General features: G+C 42.2%; 1 protein-coding gene across 7 annotated transcripts in view; it reads left to right on the top strand.

Moving 5' to 3' along the window:
- PANK2 (pantothenate kinase 2) overlaps positions 1-21134 on the top strand; it is a 36838-nt gene that overhangs the window by 14252 nt on the left and 1452 nt on the right. For 2 of the 7 annotated variants that reach the window (XM_010378950.2, XM_030914186.1), the window contains exons 2-6: positions 6046-6398; positions 8707-8960; positions 10608-10784; positions 15160-15283; positions 16926-17051. In XM_010378950.2, coding sequence (XP_010377252.2) covers positions 6046-6398; positions 8707-8960; positions 10608-10784; positions 15160-15283; positions 16926-17051 — 1034 coding nt within the window. Of the gene's footprint in view, positions 1-6045; positions 6399-6831; positions 7018-7541; positions 7863-8706; positions 8961-10607; positions 10785-15159; positions 15284-16925; positions 17052-21134 lie in introns of those variants that run through there. The other 5 variants (XM_030914188.1, XM_030914187.1, XM_030914189.1 and 2 more) reach the window with 5 other exon arrangements.

The raw sequence follows: 21134 nt of genomic DNA, 5'->3' as shown, positions 1-21134 counted from the left end.
TTGGCCTCCCAAAGTGCTGGGATTACAGGCTTTATTTACTTACTTACTTACTTACTTACTTTATTTATTTATTTAAGAGATGGGATCTTGCTCTGCTGCCAGGCTGGAGTACAGTGGCTCTATCACAGCTCACTGTAGCCTCAAACTCCTGGGCTCAAGCAATCCTCCTGCCTCAGCCCCTGGAGTAGCTGGGACTACAGGTGCATGTCATCATGCCTAAATTTTTTTTTAGAGATGTGGTCTTGCTATGTTGTCCAGACTGGTCTCCCAAATCCTGGCCTCAAGTGATCCACCCACCTTGGCCTCTCAAAGTGTTGGAATTACAGGCATGAGCCACCACACCTGGCTGTTTTCTATTTACTATACTTTTCACCTTTTCTTGTCAGTTTTTTTTAAGTGATAGCCTTTTTTTTTCTAACGTAAAAATCATGGTTTTTTTTTTTTTTTTTTTTTTTTTTTCTCTCTCCTCTGGAGTCACCTCTGAATTTTGACAAATTTAAACTATCACTTCTCCATTCTTGTGTAGAATTAATCAGAATCTATCTTTTCTTCCCTTTTCCAACAAGACAGAACTGCTGCTTGCTTTCATTTCCTTCTCCCTTCTCTTCCCTCTTCGACTTCCTATGTCGAAATCATGTAAGTATTTTAGTTTCAGATTGCTTATTTTTGTAAAAGTCAGTACTTTAGTTTATTTCTTAAAGCTCTTGGATAACAAAAGAGTTTCTTAAAGCTCTTGGATGTTTTCAAATTATGATGGCATTCATCTACCAATTATGTTAGAGAAGGTCTTTGAATAGTAAAGTTGATGCCTTACATGTGTAAAAATTGTTTTTGCACTCCCACTTCAAAGCTTATTTGGTTGGCTGGATACAAGTTTCAAAATCATTTTCCTTATAACTTTGAAGCCAGTGCTCCATTGTCTTCTGGCATCTCTGCTGCTGATGAAAAGTCTAATACTGACTTTTATGTGATTTATGTATCTTTATAGGAATTCAGTTTTTTCCTTATGATATCTTGAAATTTCAATAGGATGTATCTAAGTTGTCTTTCCCTTCTCTCCTGACTGATAAACACTGTTTAACACTTAGAGTAACCTGATGATTGGTGTCTTCCCTCTCCCCAAGGAAATTTCTAGAAGTCACATAAGATGTTGGTCTTTCTAGTTCTATATATATATATATATATATTTTTTTTTTTTTTTTTTTTTTTTTTTTTGAGACAAGGTCTCACTCTGTCACCCAGGCTGGAGTGCAGTGGCATGATCATAGCTCACTACAACCTTGACCTCCTGGGCTCAAGCTATCCTCTCACTTCACCCTTTCAAGTAACTGTGACTACAGGTGTGTGCCTGGCTAATTTTTTTTAATTTTTAATTTTTGAGATGGAATCTCACTCTGTGGCCCAGACTGGAGTACGGTGGGGCAACCTCAGCTCACTGCAACTTCTGCCTCCTGGGTTCAAGTGATTTCTGGCCAATTTTTGTATTTTTAGTAGAGATGGGGTTTCGTCATGTTGACCAGGCTGGTCTTGAACTTCTGAGCTCCAGTGATCCGCCCACCTTGGCCTCCTAAAGTGCTAGGATTACAGGCATGAGCCACTACATCTGGCCTAGTTTTTTTTTTTTTTTGATAGTAGACATGGGGTCTGGCTGTGTTGTCCTGGGACGTCTTGGACTCCTGGCTTCAAATGATCCTCCCATCTCGGCCTCCCAAAATGTTAGGATTACAGGTGTGAGCCACTGCACCCAGCCAGGTTCCATTTTCTCTATATTGACCTTTCCTTCATACTTCAGAAGCATTTGGGGATAATCTTTAGTTTTGTTTTCCATTTGTTTTTTCTGTGTCCATTTTGCTGTTAAATATATCTGTCAAGCTTTATTTTAGCAATTGTTTTCTCTCTTTTATAACAGCGTCTTTTAATGTTACAATTTACATAGAATAAGCTGCATGCATTTAAAACGTACAATTCCATGAGTTTTGACAGATATATATAGCCACACACACACACAACCCTTTTACCCCTAAACAAGAGTTGGGTTACCACAGAGTTTTTCCCTGCCTCTGTGCAGTCTAACCCCAGCTCTCAAGCCCATGATTTGCTTGCTTTCAGATGTAAAAATGATTAGCTTGCCTTTTTAAATTTATTTTTATTTTTTTGAGATGGAGTCTCCCCTCTGTTGCCCAGGCTGGTGTACAGTAGTGCAATCTCGGCTCATTGAAACCTCCTCCTCCTAGGTTCAAGTGACTCTCCTGCCTCAGCCTCCCGAGTAGCTGGGATTACAGGCATGCACCACCACACCCGGCTAATTTTTGTATTTTTAGTAGAGACGAGGTTTTGCCATGTCGGCCAGGCTGGTCTTGAACTCCTAACCTCAGATGATCCGCCCGCCTTGGCCTCCCAAAGTACTGGGATTGCAGGCATTAGCCACCATGCCTGCTTTTTTTTTTTTCTTTTTTCTTTTTTCTTTTTTCTTTTTTGAGACCAGGTTTTGCTCTTATTGCCCAGGCTGGAGTGCAATGGCATGATCTCAGCTCACTGCAACCTCTGTCTCCCGGTTCAAGCGATTTTCCTTTCTCCTGCCTCAGCCTCTGGAGTAGCTGGGATTACAGGCGCACTCCACCAGGCCCAGCTAATTTTTTTTTTTTTTTTTTTGAGATGGAGTCTCGCTTGTCACCCAGGCTGGAGTGCAGTGGCGTGATCTCGGCTCACTACAACCTCCATCTCTCAGGTTCATGTGATTCTCCTGCCTCAGCTTCCTGAGTAGCTGGGATTAGAGGTGTGTGCCACCATGCCTGGCTAATTTTTTGTATTTTTAGTAGAGACGGGGTTTCACCATGTTGGTCAGGCTGATCTTGAACTCCTGACTTTGTGATCCACCTCCCTCAGCCTCCCATAGTGCTGGGATTACAGGCGTGAGCCACTGTGCCCGGCCTAAGTTTTGTATTTTTAGTACATATGCTTAGTACAGTATGATTTCACCATATTGGCCAGGCTGGTCTTGAACTCCTGACCTCAGGTGATCTGTCTGTCTCGGCCTCTCAAAGTGCTGGGATTACAGGCTTGAGCCATCGTGCCCGGCCAGTTTGCGTATTCAAAAGTTTCATATAAATGGAATAATATAGTGTGTAGCCTTTTGTGCAAGGTTTGTTTTACTCAGCCTATTTTTGAGATTCATGAATATTAAGTATGTAGTAGTTTGTCCTTTTTTTTGGTTTTGAGAGCATTTTTCCCCACAATTAGCAAGTTAACATAGACAAACCGTATTTAAATTTTGCTGGGTGTGATGACTCAGGCCTGTAATCCCAGCACTTTGGGAGGCCAAAGTGGGAGGACTGCTTGAGGCCAGGAGTTGGAGACCAGCGTGGACAGCACAGTGAGACCTTGTCTCTACAAAAAATTAAAAAATTAGCTGGAATGGTTGTGTTCCTGTAGTCATAGTTACTTGGGATGCTGAGGCAGGAGGGTTGCTTGAGCCCAGGAGTTCAAGGTTAACAGTCAGTTGTGATTGAGCCATTGCACTCCAGCCTGGGCAGCAGAGTGATATGCTGTCTCTAAAAATAAAAATAAAAGGTGAAAAATAAATAGAAACCGTTTTGCATAGACTCTTTTGTACATTGTGTATTTAGTTGTATATAATTTTATCATGTGTTAATTTTTGCAACCACACACATCTGGCAATTGTTTTTTAATTTTTGATTTTTCTCTATGGTAGCTTTTTTTAATGGATGAGATATAATTTTACTTCTGAGAATATTTTTGATTCTCTTGTTTATTCCTGCAACTCTTTCTTCAGATACTTAGTTTCTTATTTTTGTGGTGTTTGTTTCCCTTTTAGTTTTTCTAGTTTGTAAAAGTGGTAATCACTGGTTTGAGAATTGCTGTTCTTCTGCCAGTGGATTCAGTGTCTGTTTACCAGTTGGTCAGAATTGATGGTAGGGGAGGTATAAGATGTGTGGCAAAATATGGGGCAAAACGTCTCCTTACTTGTTCTGGGAAATAGCAGCCACCTGAGTGCCATCCTGATTCTGGGGCTCCAGTGCCTGTTTCCAGTGAATACTGCTTCTGTTGGTGTTGGGGATAGAACATGGTTATTGGTAGAGGGAGTGACCTGTCCACTTGTGCCAGGCACATTTCCCCACCATCACTTGTGACTGCACCAGACCTGCTTTTGTTTCCCCATGGTAGCCACCCTAAACCTACATCTTGGATAGAACACCCCTACGTTCTCTGTCTCACCTTCATAGCTGATCCCAGTTTTAATAGCATTCCTCTTTTGAGGCTTATGCATGGTTATTGCCTCTGTAAACCTAGTTCTGCTCCTATCTCTTCTTGGTTCCCAGAATTATTTTAGAAAATAATATATCAATAAACCCAAATCTTTTTTTTTTTCTGAGGTGGAGTTTTGCTCTGTCACCCAGGCTGGAGTGCAGTAGTGCAATCTCAGCTCACTGAAACCTCCACCTCCCAGGTTCAAGCAATTCTCCTGCCTCAGCCTCCTGAGTAGCTAGGATTACAGGTGCCCGCCACCACACCGGGCTAATTTTGTATTTTTAGTAGAGATGGGGTTTCACCATGTTGGCCAGGCTGGTCTCAAACTCCTGACCTCAGGTGATCTGCCCTCCTCAGCCTCCCAAAGTGCTGGGATTACAGGTGTGAGCCACCGCGCCTGGCCTAAACCCACATCTTTAGTAATTTCTAGGATTTAGGTTGGGAGGGGAAGCATTTACAGATGCTCTTTGATGTATGATGTTTATGCTGCATTCCATAAACCCATCAGAAGTTGAAAATACTTTAAATTAGGTGGGGCACAGTGGCTCACATTAAATTTGAGCCCTCATTAAATTGGGACCTTCCATATGTCTGTGTAGTCCATTTTGATCCAATCTCTTGAGGCCTTCTTTTTCTTTTTTTTTTCTTTGAGATGGAGTCTCGTTCTGTTGCCAGGCTGGAGTGCAGTGGTGTGATCTCGGCTCACTGCAACTTCTGCCTCGTGGGTTCAAGCGATTCTCCTGCCTCAGCCTCCGGAGTAGCAGGGACTATAAGCGCACGCCACCATGGCCAACTGATTTTTGTATTTTTAGTAGAGATGGTTTCACCATGTTGGCCAGGATGATCTCGGTTTCTTGACCTTGTGATCCACCTGCCTTGGCCTCCCCAAGTGTTGGGATTACAGGTGTGAGCCTCCATACCTGGCCTTTTTTTATTTTTATTTTTATTTTTTGGGGGATGGAGTCTCACTCTGTCACCCAGGCTGGAGTGCAGTGGTATGATCTCGGCTCACTGCAGCCTCCGCCTCCCGGGTTCAAGTGATTCTCCTTCCTCATCTTTCCTTAGCCTCTGGAGTGCTAGGATTATAGGTGCCCACCAACATGCCTGGCTAATTTTTGTATTTTTAGTAGAGACAAGGTTTCACCATGTTGGCCAGGCTGGTCTCGAATTCCTGACCTCAGGTGATCCACCCATCTTGGCCTCCCAAAGTGCTAAGATTATAGGCGTGAGCCACTGTGCTTGGCCTAAAGGACATTTTGGGAACCAGTGTTAACATAACGTCTACTGAAACCTTTTATTTTTGGGATATCAGATTTTGAAAGATAAATTGACCATTGGAGGTTATATGTTACATAGGGTTGGGAATTTCCTGTTTCTGGTTTGCTGCTAAACAAAACTCTGAAGTCTCAATGTTTTTTTTTTTTTTAAGCTAATAGGAAAGATAGCTTTTCATTCTGAATCTTTGTTTTTCACAGTTGAGGCTTATGAGTAGTCAGCTTGTTATTGTTAAAGTATTTCATAATGCAGTTTGGGCTTGTCAGAATGGTTGGGTTGGCTCAATACTTTGAATTTTTATTTTTCATCTTTGCTGTAGTATTTTTTTTTTAAGTTGTGCATCTGAATGAAGACAGAATCACGTTTCTTTGCCCCAAAACCTTTTTGTGTAGAATTATGTTCTTTGGAAACCCTAGGGTTTGAAATAAGTTGCTACTGTGGTAAGTGTAAATTTAGTTTTCAGAAAAAAGCTGTGCTGACTTATTTTTCTTCCCCGTTTAGTTTTTCCATGGTTTGGCTTGGATATCGGTGGAACTCTGGTCAAGCTGGTTTATTTTGAACCCAAAGACATAACTGCTGAAGAAGAAGAGGAAGAAGTGGAAAGTCTTAAAAGCATTCGGAAGTACCTGACCTCCAATGTGGCTTATGGGTCCACAGGCATCCGGGACGTGCACCTCGAGCTGAAGGACCTGACTCTGTGTGGACGCAAAGGCAATCTGCACTTTATACGCTTTCCCACTCATGACATGCCTGCTTTTATTCAAATGGGCAGAGATAAAAACTTCTCGAGTCTCCACACTGTCTTTTGTGCCACTGGAGGTGGAGCGTACAAATTTGAGCAGGATTTTCTCACAGTATGCATTTTTTAGCTTATATACAATTTATGGTAATTTGATTGTTAAAAATAATGCCAGTAGCAGGTGGTGAAATAATTTCCATCTCTAGTAGAACTTGAATTTTCTTGAGTCAAATGAAGATTAAAGTGTACGCTAGTGATAGTCAGAAGTTAGCCATCTAGAGGTGGTTGTATAATTCAGATATATGTATATGGATGATAATCAGAGCCACTAAAAGGGTAGCATTTTGTTGTTCCTTTACTATGAAAAATTAGGGCATCTGCTGTATGTTGAGGAAGAAACTACCTACAAGGAACATCATTAGATCATGAACAATGAGATTGAAATATAATTTTAAAAAATCATTTCATGTCATGAAATTGTTTTCAATCTTGTCTACCCTCAGTTGTTTCCCGGCATGTTCACTAACTGAAAAAATAAGGAACTCTGGTCAAAAGTGGTGTTTTCGGCTCAGGGCTAGTGTGAGATGGGTGACTGCAGAGCCCTTCTCTCCCAGAGTGCTTTCTGATGTGTTCTGTGCTGCACACTTAACTGGAGTCTCGCCACCATGTCTGGCCCCTGGGGCATGCTGCCAGGTGCTCTATCTTGCTTTTTTGAGTGAACACTGGAGAACATGGTGAGCAAGGCCTTGAGGCTAGGTCCTTTCAGGGTGGATGGTGGGGGTAGGCCAGAGAACTGACAAATGAATTGGCGAAGATCCTGACCTTCAGGGTGCAATACAGATTGAAAATGTCTTCAGTGACTGACTTATGTTTTTCTGTCACTAAATGAGAGAACATTAGTCCAAAAGAGATTCTGCATTTTTTTTTTTTCTTGAGATGGAGTTTCACTCTTGTTCCCAGGCTGGAGTGCAATGGCACAATCTCGGCTCAACACAACCTCCACCTCCTGGGTTCAAGCAGTTCTCCTGCCTCAGCCTCCCAAGTAGCTGGGGTTACAGGCATGTGCCACCATGCCCGGCTAATTTTGTATTTTTAGTAGAGACAGGGTTTCTGCATGTTGGTCAGGCTGGTCTCGAACTCCTGATCTCAGGTGATCTGCCCGCCCCAGCCTCCCAAAGTGCTGGGATTATAGGGGTGAGCCACCGTGCCTGGCCCAAATTCTGCCTGTTACTCTGCATGTCTTTTAGTAGAGACGGGGTTTCGCCATGTTGTCCAGGCTGGTCTGGAACACCTGACCTCAAGTGATCCGCCTGCCTTGGCCTCCCAAAGGACTGGAATTACAGGTGTGAGCTACCGTGTCTGGCCTCAACTTAACTTTTTTAACTAACATGCCTTGGAGTCCTTCCCACTTCAGAACATACAGATCCTCTTCATTTCTGGGTTTGTTTTTTCTTGAGACGGAGTCTCGCCCTGTCATCCAGGTTGGAGTACAGTGGTACGATCTCAGCTCACTGCAACCTCCGCCTCCCAGGTTCAAGAGATTCTCCTGCTTCAGCCTCCTGAGTAACTGGGATTACAGGTGTGCGCCACCATACCTGGCTAATTTTTCTTTTAAATCTTTAGTAGAGACTAGGTTTCACCATGTTGGCCAGGCTGGTCTTGAACTCCTGACCTCGTGATCTGCCTGCCTCAGCCTCCCAAAGTGCTGGAATTACAGGCGTGAGCCACCACGCCCGGCCAATCCTCTTCATTTTTAGTTGCTATACAGTGCTCCGTAATACAAATAATAACTTAGTCTTTTCTTTATTATTTAAATGGAATTAATTGATTATAAAACAGCTCAGATTTTGACTGCTAAAATTTCCCTCCCTCCCAAGAAGCTGTAGCTGGTTTAGATAGTGAAAAAAAAAAATCTTACCTTCTAACTGGATACTTTCAGCCTTTTGGCTTCAGATTGTTGAATAATGTATGGCCTCTTTTGATACTGCTCCAAAGTCTTGAGATGGTCCTCTGTCACAGTCCTTGTGGCTCCTGCCCTGTGTCACCAGGTGGTTTCTGATAGTGCTGTGGCCTGAGCTGCATTTCAGCCCCATTGTCCCTGTAAGCAGAGATCTGGATTTCTGCTTGAAGGTTGATAAATACTGTGGGGGTTTTTTTTTTTTTTTTTTTTTTTTGGTCACATTTATTCAGCTGCTGCAGTAGTTTCTATGTAGAGTGTGTTTGGGTCTGTGGTAGCAGGAGTGTGTCTCAGCATTCTGTCCCTATGTTTGCTCCTAAATCTGTTCTTAAAGCATGCACAAATAATACACATCTGTGAATGCACTTTTATGGTTGGTTTCACGTAGTGGGGATGTCTTATTGAATGGAATTTCTGTTTCTTTTGGGTTATTAAAAAGTCTGAGTACATTCTTATTTCATTACAGATAGGTGATCTTCAGCTTTGCAAACTGGATGAACTAGATTGCTTGATAAAAGGAATTTTATACATTGACTCAGTTGGATTCAATGGACGGTCACAGTGCTATTACTTTGAAAACCCTGCTGATTCTGAAAAGTGTCAGAAGTTACCATTTGATTTGAAAAATCCATATCCTCTGCTTCTGGTGAACATTGGCTCAGGGGTTAGCATCTTAGCAGTATATTCCAAAGATAATTACAAACGGGTCACAGGTACTAGGTAAGTTGTATATAAAACTCATTGTTTATTCTTAGTATCATAAGGGGCTGAGTTTTCAGGTATTACATGTAACTAACTATAACTTCCAGAACCTGCTAGGTGAAAGATTTAAGTGTTTCTAGATTATGCAAACAAATGTTTCTCTTTGAAAATGATGATTTTATGACCCACTTTTCTTTAATGTCTACTGTTCAAGACTTACTATCCTAAGTGTTTCCTAAATGGTCGCGCCAGCAGACTCATTGTAGCCCTTGCCCTCAGATAGTTTATGGTGTGCATACACAAAGTAGCTAAAGTTATTAGGCAGCATCTGTAAGGAGAAGGCATGGGAAAGGACCTAGCTTTGAAACCTGTGTAAATTTCATGCTTCTGCACACACATATGTATGTGTAGAATAATGATTTATTCTAGGTATGTGATTTAGAAGTTGATAGGTACTAATCAGTAGAAAAATTATTGAGGGAAGGTAGTATGAAAAGAGAGGATTAGCCAGGTGTGCTGGCTCATGCCTGTAATCCCAGTACTTTGGGAGGCCAAGGCAGGTGGTTGACTAGGTCAGGAGTTCAAGATCAGCCTGGCCAACATGGTGAAACCCCATCTCTAGTAAAAATACAAAAATTAGCCGGACGCAGTGGCAGGCGCCTGTAATCCCAGCTACTCAGGAGGCTGAGGCGAGAGAATTGCTTGAACTCAGAGGGTGGAGGTTGCAGTGAGCCGAGATTGCGCCACTGCACTCGAGCCTGGGTGACGGAGTGAGACTCCGTCTCAGGAAAAAAAAAAAAAAAAAAGGAAAAGAAAAGAGAGGACTAGGGCCGGGCACGGTGGCTCACACCTGTAATCCCAGCACTTTGGGAGGCCGAGGCGGGTGCATTGAGGTCGGGCGTTCAAGACCAGCCTGGCCAACATGGAGAAACCCCATCTCTACTAAAAATACAAAATTAGCCGGGCATGGTGGCACATGCCTGTAATCCCAGCTACTTGGGAGGCCAAGGCAGGAGAATCACTTGAACCAGGAGGCAGAGATTGCAGTGAGCCAAGATCGTGCCATTGTACTCCAGCCTGGGCAACAAGAGCTAAACTCCATCTCAAAAAAAAAAAAAAAGGATTAGATAAAAGAAAATGTTTCGGCTTAAGTGTTAGAGATCACTTCAGGAAAAACAGGGATCTGGGGTTGGGATAAACAAATTTTTAAAAAAGCAGTTGTGATTTAAATAGAGGGGTAATTTTTTTGTGACAAAACACATTGCAGGAGGAGTATGATGGGGGGTGCACTGATAAGCCAGGGTGACAAGGTGCTCGGATGAGAATGACTCAGGGAATGTACTTGGAGAGGGAAGGAGAGGAGGTGTTAGCATGACCCCAGGTGTGTAGGGCTAATTTGCACTTGAGGCTCTTCATACTTGGCAGCCATCCAGACTGCTCTGGGGACATGGGCCCTGTATTTTGGACTTTGCATGTTGGCTCACATGCATGTGTGTCTTAAAGGTATGTATCAGGCACCTTATCTTTTCACAGACTTGTTTCCTACCAGTGACATTTGCATGATTGGGTTGGATATGTGAATATGGTTTTGGGATTCATAAATGTTAACTTCCTGTTCTTATTTTTTAAAATGTTACAATACTGTTACTTTTTTTTAAATCATAGTCTTGGAGGAGGAACTTTTTTTGGTCTCTGTTGTCTTCTTACTGGCTGTACCACTTTTGAAGAAGCTCTTGAAATGGCATCTCGTGGAGATAGCACCAAAGTGGATAAACTAGTACGAGATATTTATGGAGGGGACTATGAGAGGTTTGGACTGCCAGGCTGGGCTGTGGCTTCAAGGTAAGGGGGCATGTGTGTTCTAAGAAATACAGGAGGGCCGGGCGCAGTGGCTCATGCCTGTAATCCCAGCACTTTGGGAGGCCGAGGCAGGCAGATCACGAGGTCAAGTGTTCGAGACCAGCCTAGTCAGCATAGCGTAACCCCGTCCCTACTAAAAATACAAAAATTAGTCGGGCATGGTGGTTTGCACCTGTAGACCCAGCTACTTGGGAGGCTGAGGCAGGAGAATCACTTGAACCCTGGAGGCAGAGGTTGCGGTGAGCTGAGATCACGCCACTGCACTCCAGCCTGGGTGACAGAGTGAGACTCCGTCTCAAAAACAAACAAACAAAAGAAATACAGAGATAAAATAATGGGCATATTTTTAAAAAAAGCTCTATTGAGATGTAATTTACATACTATAAAGTCACCTGTTTAAAGTGTACAATTTCGTAATTTCTAGTGTATTTACAGGATTGCGCAACCATCACTGTAATCCCAATTTTAGGACATTTTTATCATCTTAGAAAGAAACCTTATATTCATTAGCTACCACTCTCCATTCCCCCCATAGCTCCTGTCAAACAGTAATTTATTTATTTATTTATTTATTTATTTATTTATTTATTTATTTTTTTTTTTTGAGACGGAGTCTTACTCTGTTGCCTAGGCTGGAGTGCAGTGGCCGGATCTCAGCTCACTGCAAGCTCCGCCTCCCGGGTTTACGACATTCTCCTGCCTCAGCCTCCCGAGTAGCTGGGACTACAGGCGCCCGCCACCTTGCCCGGCTAATTTTTTTTAAAAATTTTTTTTAGTAGAGACGGGGTGTCACTGGGTTAGCCAGGATGGTCTCGATCTCCTGACCTCGTGATCCGCCCGTCTCGGCCTCCCAAAGTGCTGGGATTACAGGCTTGAGCCACCGCGCCCAGCCTAACAGCAATTTATTTTCTGTCTCTAGGTTTGCCTCTTCTGAACATTTAAGTGGTATCATACAGTATGTGATCTTTTGTGATTACTTCTTCATTTAGCATAATGTTTTCAAACATTCACATTACAGTGTGAATCAGTACTTTATTCCTTTTTATTGCCAAATAATATTTCTTTTTTCTTTCTTTTTTTTTTTTTTTTTTTCCTGAGATGGAGTTCTGCTCTTTTTGACCAGGGTGGAGTGCAATGGTGTGATCTCGGCTCACTGCATCCCCCGCCTCCCGGGTTCAAGCAGTTCTCCTGCCTCAGCCTCCTGAGTAGCGGGGATTACAGGCATGCGCCACCAAGCCTGGCTAATTTTTTTTTTTTTTTTTTTTTTAAGTAGAGAAAGGATTTCTCCATGTTGGCCAGGCTGATCTCCAACTCCTGACCTCAGGTGATCCGCCTGCCTCAGCCTCCCGAAGTGCTGGGATTACAAGCGTGAGCCACCGTGCCCGGCTGCCACATGATATTTCATTATGTGGCTAATACTACATTTTATCCATTTATTGGTTGATGAACATTTGGGTTGTTTCCTTTTTTTGGTTATAATGTTGAACATTTATGTGTCTTTGTATGCACATATATTTTTAATTCTTTTGGGTATATACGTGAGAGTAGAATTGCTGAGTCATAAATAACTTAATGTTTAATATTTTGAGGAACTACTACACTGTTTTCCAAAGTGGCAGTCCCATTTTACAGTCTTAGCAGGTTATGAACATTTAAATTTTTTGTCAACACTTACTGTCTGTCTTCTTGGTTTTAGTTGTCTTAGTAGGAGTGAAGTGATATCTTGTGTTTTTATTTTTTAAGAGGCAGGGTCTCGCCCTGTTGCCCACGTGAGTGAGAGCGCAGTGTTGCGATCATAGCTCACTACAGCCTTGATCTCCTGGGCTCAAGTGTTTCTCCTGCGTCAGCCTCCTGAGTCACTAGGACTATAGCTGTGCACTGCCTTGCCTAATTTATTTTTTGTAGAGATAGGGTCTCGCTATGTTGCCTAGGCTGTCCTGGTCTCAAGTGATCCTCCCACTCCCACCTTGGCTTCCCAACATGTTGGGATTACAGGTGTGAGCCATCACCATGCCTGACTGAAACATCTTTTTTTTGTGTGTGTGGCAAGGTCTCGCTCTGTTGCGCAGGCTGGAGTGCAGTGACACCATCTTGCCTCACTGAAACCTCTACCTCCTGGGTTCAAGCGATTCTCCTGCTTCACCTCCCAGGTAGCTGGGATTACAGGCACACCTGTAAATTATGCCAACATGCCTGGCTAATTTCTGTATTTTTAGTAGAGGTGGGGTTTCGCCATGTTGGCCAGGCTGGTCTCTAACTCCTGACCTCAAGTGATCCACCCACCTCGGCCTCCCAAAGTGCTGGGATTACAGGTGTGAGCCACCGTGCCCAGCCCGAACATCTTTTCATGTATTTACTGGCCATCTGTCTGTAGTCTTTGGAGAAATATCTGCTCAAGTCTATTGCTAAGTTTTTAGTTAGATTGTCTTTTTATTATTGAGTTCTGGATACAAGTCCCTTATTAGATACATAATTTGCAAATATTTTGTCCCATTTTGTTAGCTGTCTTTTCACTTCCTTGATGGTGTCCTTTGCAGCATGGAAATTTTAAATTTTGATGAAGTTAATCTTATCTATCATCTATCACTTGTGCTTTTGGTGTTATATGTAAGAAATCTAAGATGAAGAATTGCCTAATTTAAGATCATGAAGAATTGTTTTTTTTTCTTCTGAGAGTTTTATAGTTTTAGCTCTTTTATTTTATTATTATTATTATTATTATTATTTTGAGATAGAATCTTGCTCTGTCACCAGGCTGGAGTGCAGTGGCGCGATCTCAGCTCACTGCGACCTCTGCCTCCCGGGTTAAAGCGATTCTCCTGCCTCAGCCTCCCGAGTAGCTGGGACTACAGTGCATACCACCACGCCCAGCTAATTTTTGTATTTTTAGTAGAGGCAGGGTTTCACCATATTGTCCAGGATGGTCTTGATCTCTTGACCTCGTGATCCGTCCGCCTCGACCTTCCAAAGTGCTGGGATTACAGGCGTGAGCCACTGCGCCCGGTGGTTTTAGCTCTTACATCTAGCTCTTATATTTGATCCATTTTGAATAAATTTTGTGTATGGTGTGAGGTGGAGGTCCAAGTTCATTTCTTTTGTGTGTGGATGTCCAGTTATCCTAGTACCATTTGTTGAAAAGATAATTCTTCCCCTGTTAAATTCTCTTGCCCCCTTTGTCAAAAATCAGTTGACCATAGATGTTTGGGTTTATTCCTGGACTCCAAGTTCTGTGCCATTGATATACATGTCTGTTTTTATGCTGTTACCACATTGCCTTGATACTGTAGCTTTGTATTAAGTTCTGAAGTAAGAAAGTGTGAGTCATCCAACTTGTTCTTTTTTCAAGATTATTTTGGCCATTCTGGGTACCTTGAGGGTATGAATTTTAGGGTTAACTTGGCAAAGTCTATAAATAAGACAATTGGGATTTTAATAGAGATTGTGTTGAATCTTTTGGCCAATTTGGAGAGTATTGCCATCCTAATACAGAGTCTTCTGATCCAAAAAGATGGAATGTCTTTCCATTTATTTAGATCTTTGCTTTCTTTCAACGGTGTTTTGTAGATTTTATTGTACAGGTGTTACACTTTTGTTAGATATATCTGTAAGCGTTTTATTCTCTGATGCTATTATGAATGAAATCGTTGTCTCCATTTTGAGATCATTTAGAAGTGTAATTTCCGTATGTTGGGGCACATGGCTTTTACTAATAGAAAAATCACTTTATATACATGCTTGTTTACTAAGTTGAGACACTTGGTAAATGCTGTTGATTTCATTTTCTGTGTTTGTAACATTCGCTCATTGGTCATCACTTCCTTTTCTGATTGGCAAATTATTGTAGCAGTTCTGCTCGGCATGTACATTGAAGTACTTTATCTTCTAGGGAAACCTGAAACTCTTAAGTAGCTCACTCTGGGACTCAGCTGTCTGTACTTTGCTCTGCTCTGATGGAACAGTTTACCGGATGTGCATGTGACCATCTGAGTGGAACAGCTGTGCGGTTGAGATGAATTGCTGTTAGAGGTGTTGTCCTGAAACTGTCTGGTTGCAGGAGCAATGGTGCCTTCCAGTGCATCTGATGAGATTCTAACTGAATGTATGAATATCTGGTATCAAAGGTAGACTTCAGTAGAAACCACAGGGAAAGCTGTCTGCTCATTTAGAATGTTTGAGGGCTCTATTTGAAGCTGCATTTCTCTTTGAGCAGATGCTCCATTATTGCAAAATAAAAAGTTTGAAGATTTCAACAATGTTGACCTAAAAGCTAGTTTTATTTCAATAAAGTAACATTCAAGTTCTGTTGGGCTTTGTTGCTTTTGGTTTAGCAATGGGAATTTTTTTTCCTCCATCACAGCTTTGGAAACATGATGAGCAAGGAGAAGCGAGAGGCCGTTAGTAAAGAGGACCTTGCCAGAGCGACTTTGATCACCATCACCAACAACATTGGCTCAATAGCAAGAATGTGTGCCCTTAATGAAGTAAGGGGACATGGGTTTCTTTAATTGCTTTAAGGAAAAAACTGAACTTAAGTGGGCCCCACTATATGTCTGTCTTCTCAGAACAGTGCCAAAATGTAGTCATTTGGGGTGGGGTTTGTTTTAGCACGAAGTTAAAACTTTTCAAATATAGATTAATCATCTTCTTCTTCTTCTTCTTTTTTTTTTAACTCAAGATAAACATTGCTACTTGTCTAAAAGGAAAATGACATACTTTGAGGACAAAGTAGAGAAAGAGTAGAAGGTAGCCAGTGTTCCAGATATTGGGGACTGTTGGGGGTGATGATGGATAATGATGCTGAATGTAGACTCCACACTCACCGCTGAGCTCTAGAGGCCCTAGGGAGGAATCCAGAGGAAGTCACTGAAGCTGGGAGAAGACTGAGCAGGCCGAGGAGTGCCCTCCTTGGCTCCCCCACCTCAGCAGAGCTGTGTCTTTGTGCTTTCAGCTTCTTTACAGTGCTGCCTTGTAGCATTCAGGTCAAGCAGCATTGTACAGGGCTATGAAAGAACCAAGAATGGGCTGCCCTTGGGGAAAGAGGATCTAGGATCCAGTTGGTGCAGCTTATGGCTTGTCCCTGTGTGTACAGTTGTTAAATTGTTCTTTTATTTTTAAAAAGTTATCCTTTAAATAGATGATACAGGCATGTAGCTTAAAAGGAAACCTCAAAAGACACAAAGGATTTATCTCATTTTAAGTGAAAAAATACTGTATCAACATCAAGTAATTAAACATTTCTTTGTTTGAATATCGTAATTTCTTTTTTTCTTTATTGTATGTTCCCTTTCCTGTGCTTATGTATTTTCAGAAATTTTAGTTGGTGTGCATACCACAATTTGTATTTTGTACTTAAATATTACACATTTCGTGGCTGTATATTTATTTGATCGAGTTATTTTATATCAACATAGAGCTTGGCATTTGGTTGCTTGCTGATAACTTGGCAGTAAGCATTTTTAAGCATGAAGTTATTCTTTGGTTGAATTTTATTCTTGATATGGGGCTTACTTAGGAATGAGATTTCTGGTCTACAGAAATGATCATGCTCATGAATTTTGACATTTATCGTCATGATGCTTTGCACAAGGGCTGCACCAATTTAGATCATCTTTAGCAATGAATGAGTGGATTAATTGTACTACAACTTTACTGACATTGGTGGTGGAATTTCAGTTGCTTTTTTTTGCTAGCTTAATAGGTCTAAAATTTTACTTTGATAGCTAGTGGTTTGATTTTTTCCCTGTGTGTTATATTGCTTGTATACTTCGCCTGTTTGTGTCACTGTCCTTCTTTTGGATTGGGGTCATACTGGTGTTTGTTTGTTTGTTTTTTTAACTTCTCTGTATAAAACATTGTATTCAAAACTAGTTATTGCTGGCCATATTTAATACAAATGTTTTTCCTAATCTATTTCCCTCTCCTGGGACATTATCTAGCATGCTTTGCAGTGGGTCCAGAGTTGTCTGGGGATCAGGTTTAAGTAGCCCTAGACCAACTGGACTAAATTTGATCAGCAGTCAAATTGTTGCTAAGAGCTATGCACACGGTGCTCTATTTGGGGTAGCTTTTATGAGAAAATAGGAATTAAGATGACAACTAATTGCCTTTTTTTGGTGTGCTCAGAACATTAACCAGGTGGTATTTGTTGGAAATTTCTTGAGAATTAATACGATCGCCATGCGGCTTTTGGCATATGCTTTGGATTATTGGTCCAAGGGGCAGTTGAAAGCACTTTTTTCGGAACACGAGGTAAGCTGACTGGTTCCTTGTGATACATTATGTACACAGAGGGCTTGTGGGTCACACTGTCATGGAACTTGAGGTAGAGGGTGGAGGTGAGATGGGTTGCAGTGTTTCTTTTGTTTTTTGTTTTTTTCGAGATGGAGTCTCGCTCTGTCACCCAGACTGGAGTGCAGTGGTGCAGTCTCGGGGCTCACTGCAGCCTCTGCCTCCTGGGTTCAAGCAATCCTCTCACCTCAGTCTCTTAAGTAGCTGGGAGTACAAGCGTGTGCCACCACACCCTGCTAATTTTCGTACTTTTAGTTGGCCAAGCTGGACTGATCTCAAACTCCTGACCTTAAGTGATCTGCCCTCCTTGGCCTCCCAAAGTTCCAGGATTACAGGTGTGAGCCACTGTGCCCACCTTTTTTGGTAGTTTAACTTTGTAACATTTGAAAGCTGTTTCTTCCCTGATACCAATGCCAGGTAGATTTTGGGTTAATTTAATTGTAAGCTTAAGAAATTTTAGAGAAAAACCCTTGATGAACATTCCCCTATATTTCTGATGCCATATTTTTGTCTGAACTGTCCTTTATATTTTTTCTGTTGCACTGACTGTGCCATTACTCTGGGTTCTGTTTTTTTTTTTTTTTTTCATTTTTTTCAATGCCAGTTTTTATATATTGTAATTCTTGTGCCAGTTATTTAAGATGCATGTTGTAAAAATGAATAGATCAGTAAACCTCTCGGACTAGAACCACACTATCATAAGAACTTAAGTACAATTGTAGACAGGCTGGAAATGATGAAATGGAAAAGAATCAGATTGCTTAACCTTATAGCCTGTCTTGGAAAGCACTCTTACTTTTCCTGTTGGGGAAAAGAAGCAGAGGCGTGGAAAGAGGATAGGGTTCGTTCTTCCCTTCTTGGCTGTGGGGCAGTTGAACTATTATTTCAACTGTTCTTGGATTTTAGATATTGTTATGATGAACATTTTTCAGAATTGTATTGCATATTTAGTTAAACAGTCTATATCAATTAAAGGAAATCAAAGTCCAGATAGTAGCACAGATTTGAAGTGCTAGATTACTTTTTCTCTTTAAATTGCTTTAGTTCATAGTTGAAGTCCAAAGTACACAAATCCCCTTATCAAAAAGCTTAAAATTGAAGTCATCTAACTTAGTTTTAAAATTCTAACATTACTGTATTTGTAAACCAACACTGAATTGCCATTAAGTTTCTTACAGTTCATAGTGTTTCTTTTTTTTTTTTTTTTTTTTTTTTCTGAGACGGAGTCTCGCTCTGTCGCCCAGACTGGAGTGCAGTGGCCGAATCTCAGCTCACTGCAAGCTCCGCCTCCCGGGTTCACGCCATTCTCCTGCCTCAGCCTTCCGAGTAGCTGGGACTACAGGCGCCCGCCACCTCGCCCGGCTAATTTTTTGTATTTTTAGTAGAGACGGGGTTTCACCGTGTTAGCCAGGATGGTCTCGATCTCCTGACCTTGTGATCCGCCCGTCTCGGCCTCCCAAAGTGCTGGGATTACAGGCTTGAGCCACCGCGCCCGGCCATAGTGTTTCTGTATACATCTTTTTTTTGTGATCTCAGACTTATTTTATTTTGCTTTATATTAGAATTTTTAAAACTCGAATGTTAGATCTTTTTCTGCTTTATTTCTGCCTCTTGTTTAACCTTTTCCTAGGTAGAACATGGAGATTAGTTTTTTAAGTTAACCTTAAAAAAAAAACACAAAAACAGGCTGGCTGCGGTGGCTCACATCTGTAATCCCAGCATTTTGGGAGGCTGAGATGGGCAGATCACCTGAGGTCAGGAGTTTGAGAGCAGCCTGGCCAACATGGCAAAACCCCATCTCTACAAAAAATACAAAAATTAGCCGGGTGCAATGGCGGGTGCCTGTAATCCCAGCTACTCGGGAGGCTGAGACAGGAGAATCTCTTGAACTTGGGAGGCGGAGGTTGCAGTGAGTTGAGATCACACCACTGTACTACAGCCTGGGCAACAGAACGAGACTCTGTCTCAAAAACAAAAACCAAAACAACAAAACAGACAAAAACACCAAACAGGCCAGGCGCAGTGGCTCACGCCTGTAATCCCAGCACTTTGAGAGGCCGAGGTGGGCGGATCACCAGGTCAGGAGTTCGAGACCAGCCTGACCAACATGGAGAAGCCCTGTCACTACAAAAAATACAAAAATTAGGCCAGGTGCAGTGGCTCAAGCCTGTAATCCCAGCACTTTGGGAGGCCGAGGTGGGCGGATCACGAGGTCAGGAGATCGAGACCATCCTGGCTAACACGGTGAAACCCCGTCTCTACTAAAAAATACAAAAAACTAGCCGGGCAAGATGGTGGGCGCCTGTAGTCCCAGCTGCTCGGGAGGCTGAGGCAGGAGAATGGTGTAAACCCGGGAGGCGGAGCTTGCAGTGAGCTGCGATCCGGCCACTGCACTCCAGCCTGGGCCACAGAGCGAGACTCCATCTCAAAAAAAAAAAAAAAAAAAAAACCACACACACACACAAATTAGCTGGGCGTGGTGGCACATGCCTGTAATCTCAGCTACTTGAGAGGCTGAGGTGGGAGAATCGCTTGAACCTGGGAGGCAGAGGTTGCGGTGAGCCGAGATGCGCTGCTGCACTCCAGCCTGGGCAACAAGAGCGAAACTCCATCTCAAAACAAAAAACAAAACACCAAACCGATATCGTCATATGATAATAGTTATAAGCCCTTTGTGAAACTGTTGGTTGCATTTTGTCCTTATTGCTCGCCGACTTTGTTTTTCCCACTGGTTAGCTTTGCTGGTCCATTTGTCCCTGTGTTTTCCATTTGCATTCAGGCTTTTGACTCTTTTGTTGATCTCTGTACTTGTGGAACTTTGATTACTTTAGCCTCTCTGAGCCTTGAAATATTTTCTTGCCCTCACATTGAAGTCACTTTAACTTTTCTTGTGAAAGCTTCCTATAGATTCTCTCAAGCCTTTCCTCTTTTCTTCCTTTACTCTCATCTTAGCAAGTTGTAGTTTATAACCACCTGTTTCTGTCTCGATAGTAGCATCCCAGTCATCAGTGGACCCTTCTCCCTCTCTCTATATATATGTATATACAATGGTTGACTTTATCTCTGTATTTTATTATAAAATAAAGGTACAGAAAGCTACCTAAAACAAACTATAGTGAACTATTAAGACAAATACCCTTGCCTCTGTATTTCCATTGTGCTTTGCCCTGTAGCTGCAGGCCACCTCACATCACAGATTGGTGTGGCTGCCTTTATTTTATTTATACACACCAAAACCAAAGATGGTCAATATGCCTTTCTTTTATTTGTTTTTGTTTTTTGAGATGGGGTCTCACTCTGTCAGCCAGGCTGGAGTACAGTGGCGCAGTCTTGGCTCACTTTAACTTCTGCCTCCTGGGTTCAAGTGATTCTCTTGTCTAAGCCTCCTGAGTAGCTGGGACTACAGGCACATGCCACAGCACCTGGCTAATATTTGTATTTTTAGTAGAGACACGGGGTTTGCCATATTGGCCAGGCTGGTGTTGAACTCCAGACCTCAAGTGATCCACCTGCCTTGGTCTCCCAAAGTGCTGGGTTACAGCTGTGAGCCACTGTGCCCGGCCAATATGCCTTTCTTTTAAATTGCCAACTAGGGTGTGACAGGAAAGGCTTTGGCCTCTTTTGTTTCTTGAAGAAGCTTTTCGTGAAAGATAGAGTGGTAGTTATTTATAATGTTTCAGAGACTTGTTTATTTTTTTAAAAATCCACACACAAGTCTTTCAGGATCTTCTCATTCCTTTTTTGGTTATTTATTTTAAAAAGTAGTCTGCTACCTTACCTTACGGGGTGGAGACTCTGATGGATTCTGCATCGTTTTAGGATTTACCTCTGGTTCTTGCTACCATTCTCTTTTCTGTCATTATGGGGTTTGCCTCGTTTTCTCTAATGTGCTATTCCTGTGTTTTGGTTTTGAGTTCTTGGTTGCGTGTGACCAGACGGCCTGCTTCTGGAGACAGCACAGTGCTTGTCCTCTCTCAGCTGCTGCTTCTGTGTCTCAGGAGGGCTGAGGGCTGCCCTCCCTCAGGAACCTCTGTGCTTCCTCAG

This window comes from Rhinopithecus roxellana, chromosome 13 (genome assembly GCF_007565055.1).
Source record: "Rhinopithecus roxellana isolate Shanxi Qingling chromosome 13, ASM756505v1, whole genome shotgun sequence".
NCBI classification, from domain to species: Eukaryota; Metazoa; Chordata; class Mammalia; order Primates; family Cercopithecidae; genus Rhinopithecus; species Rhinopithecus roxellana.
This window is presented reverse-complemented; position numbering and strand designations above follow the sequence as displayed.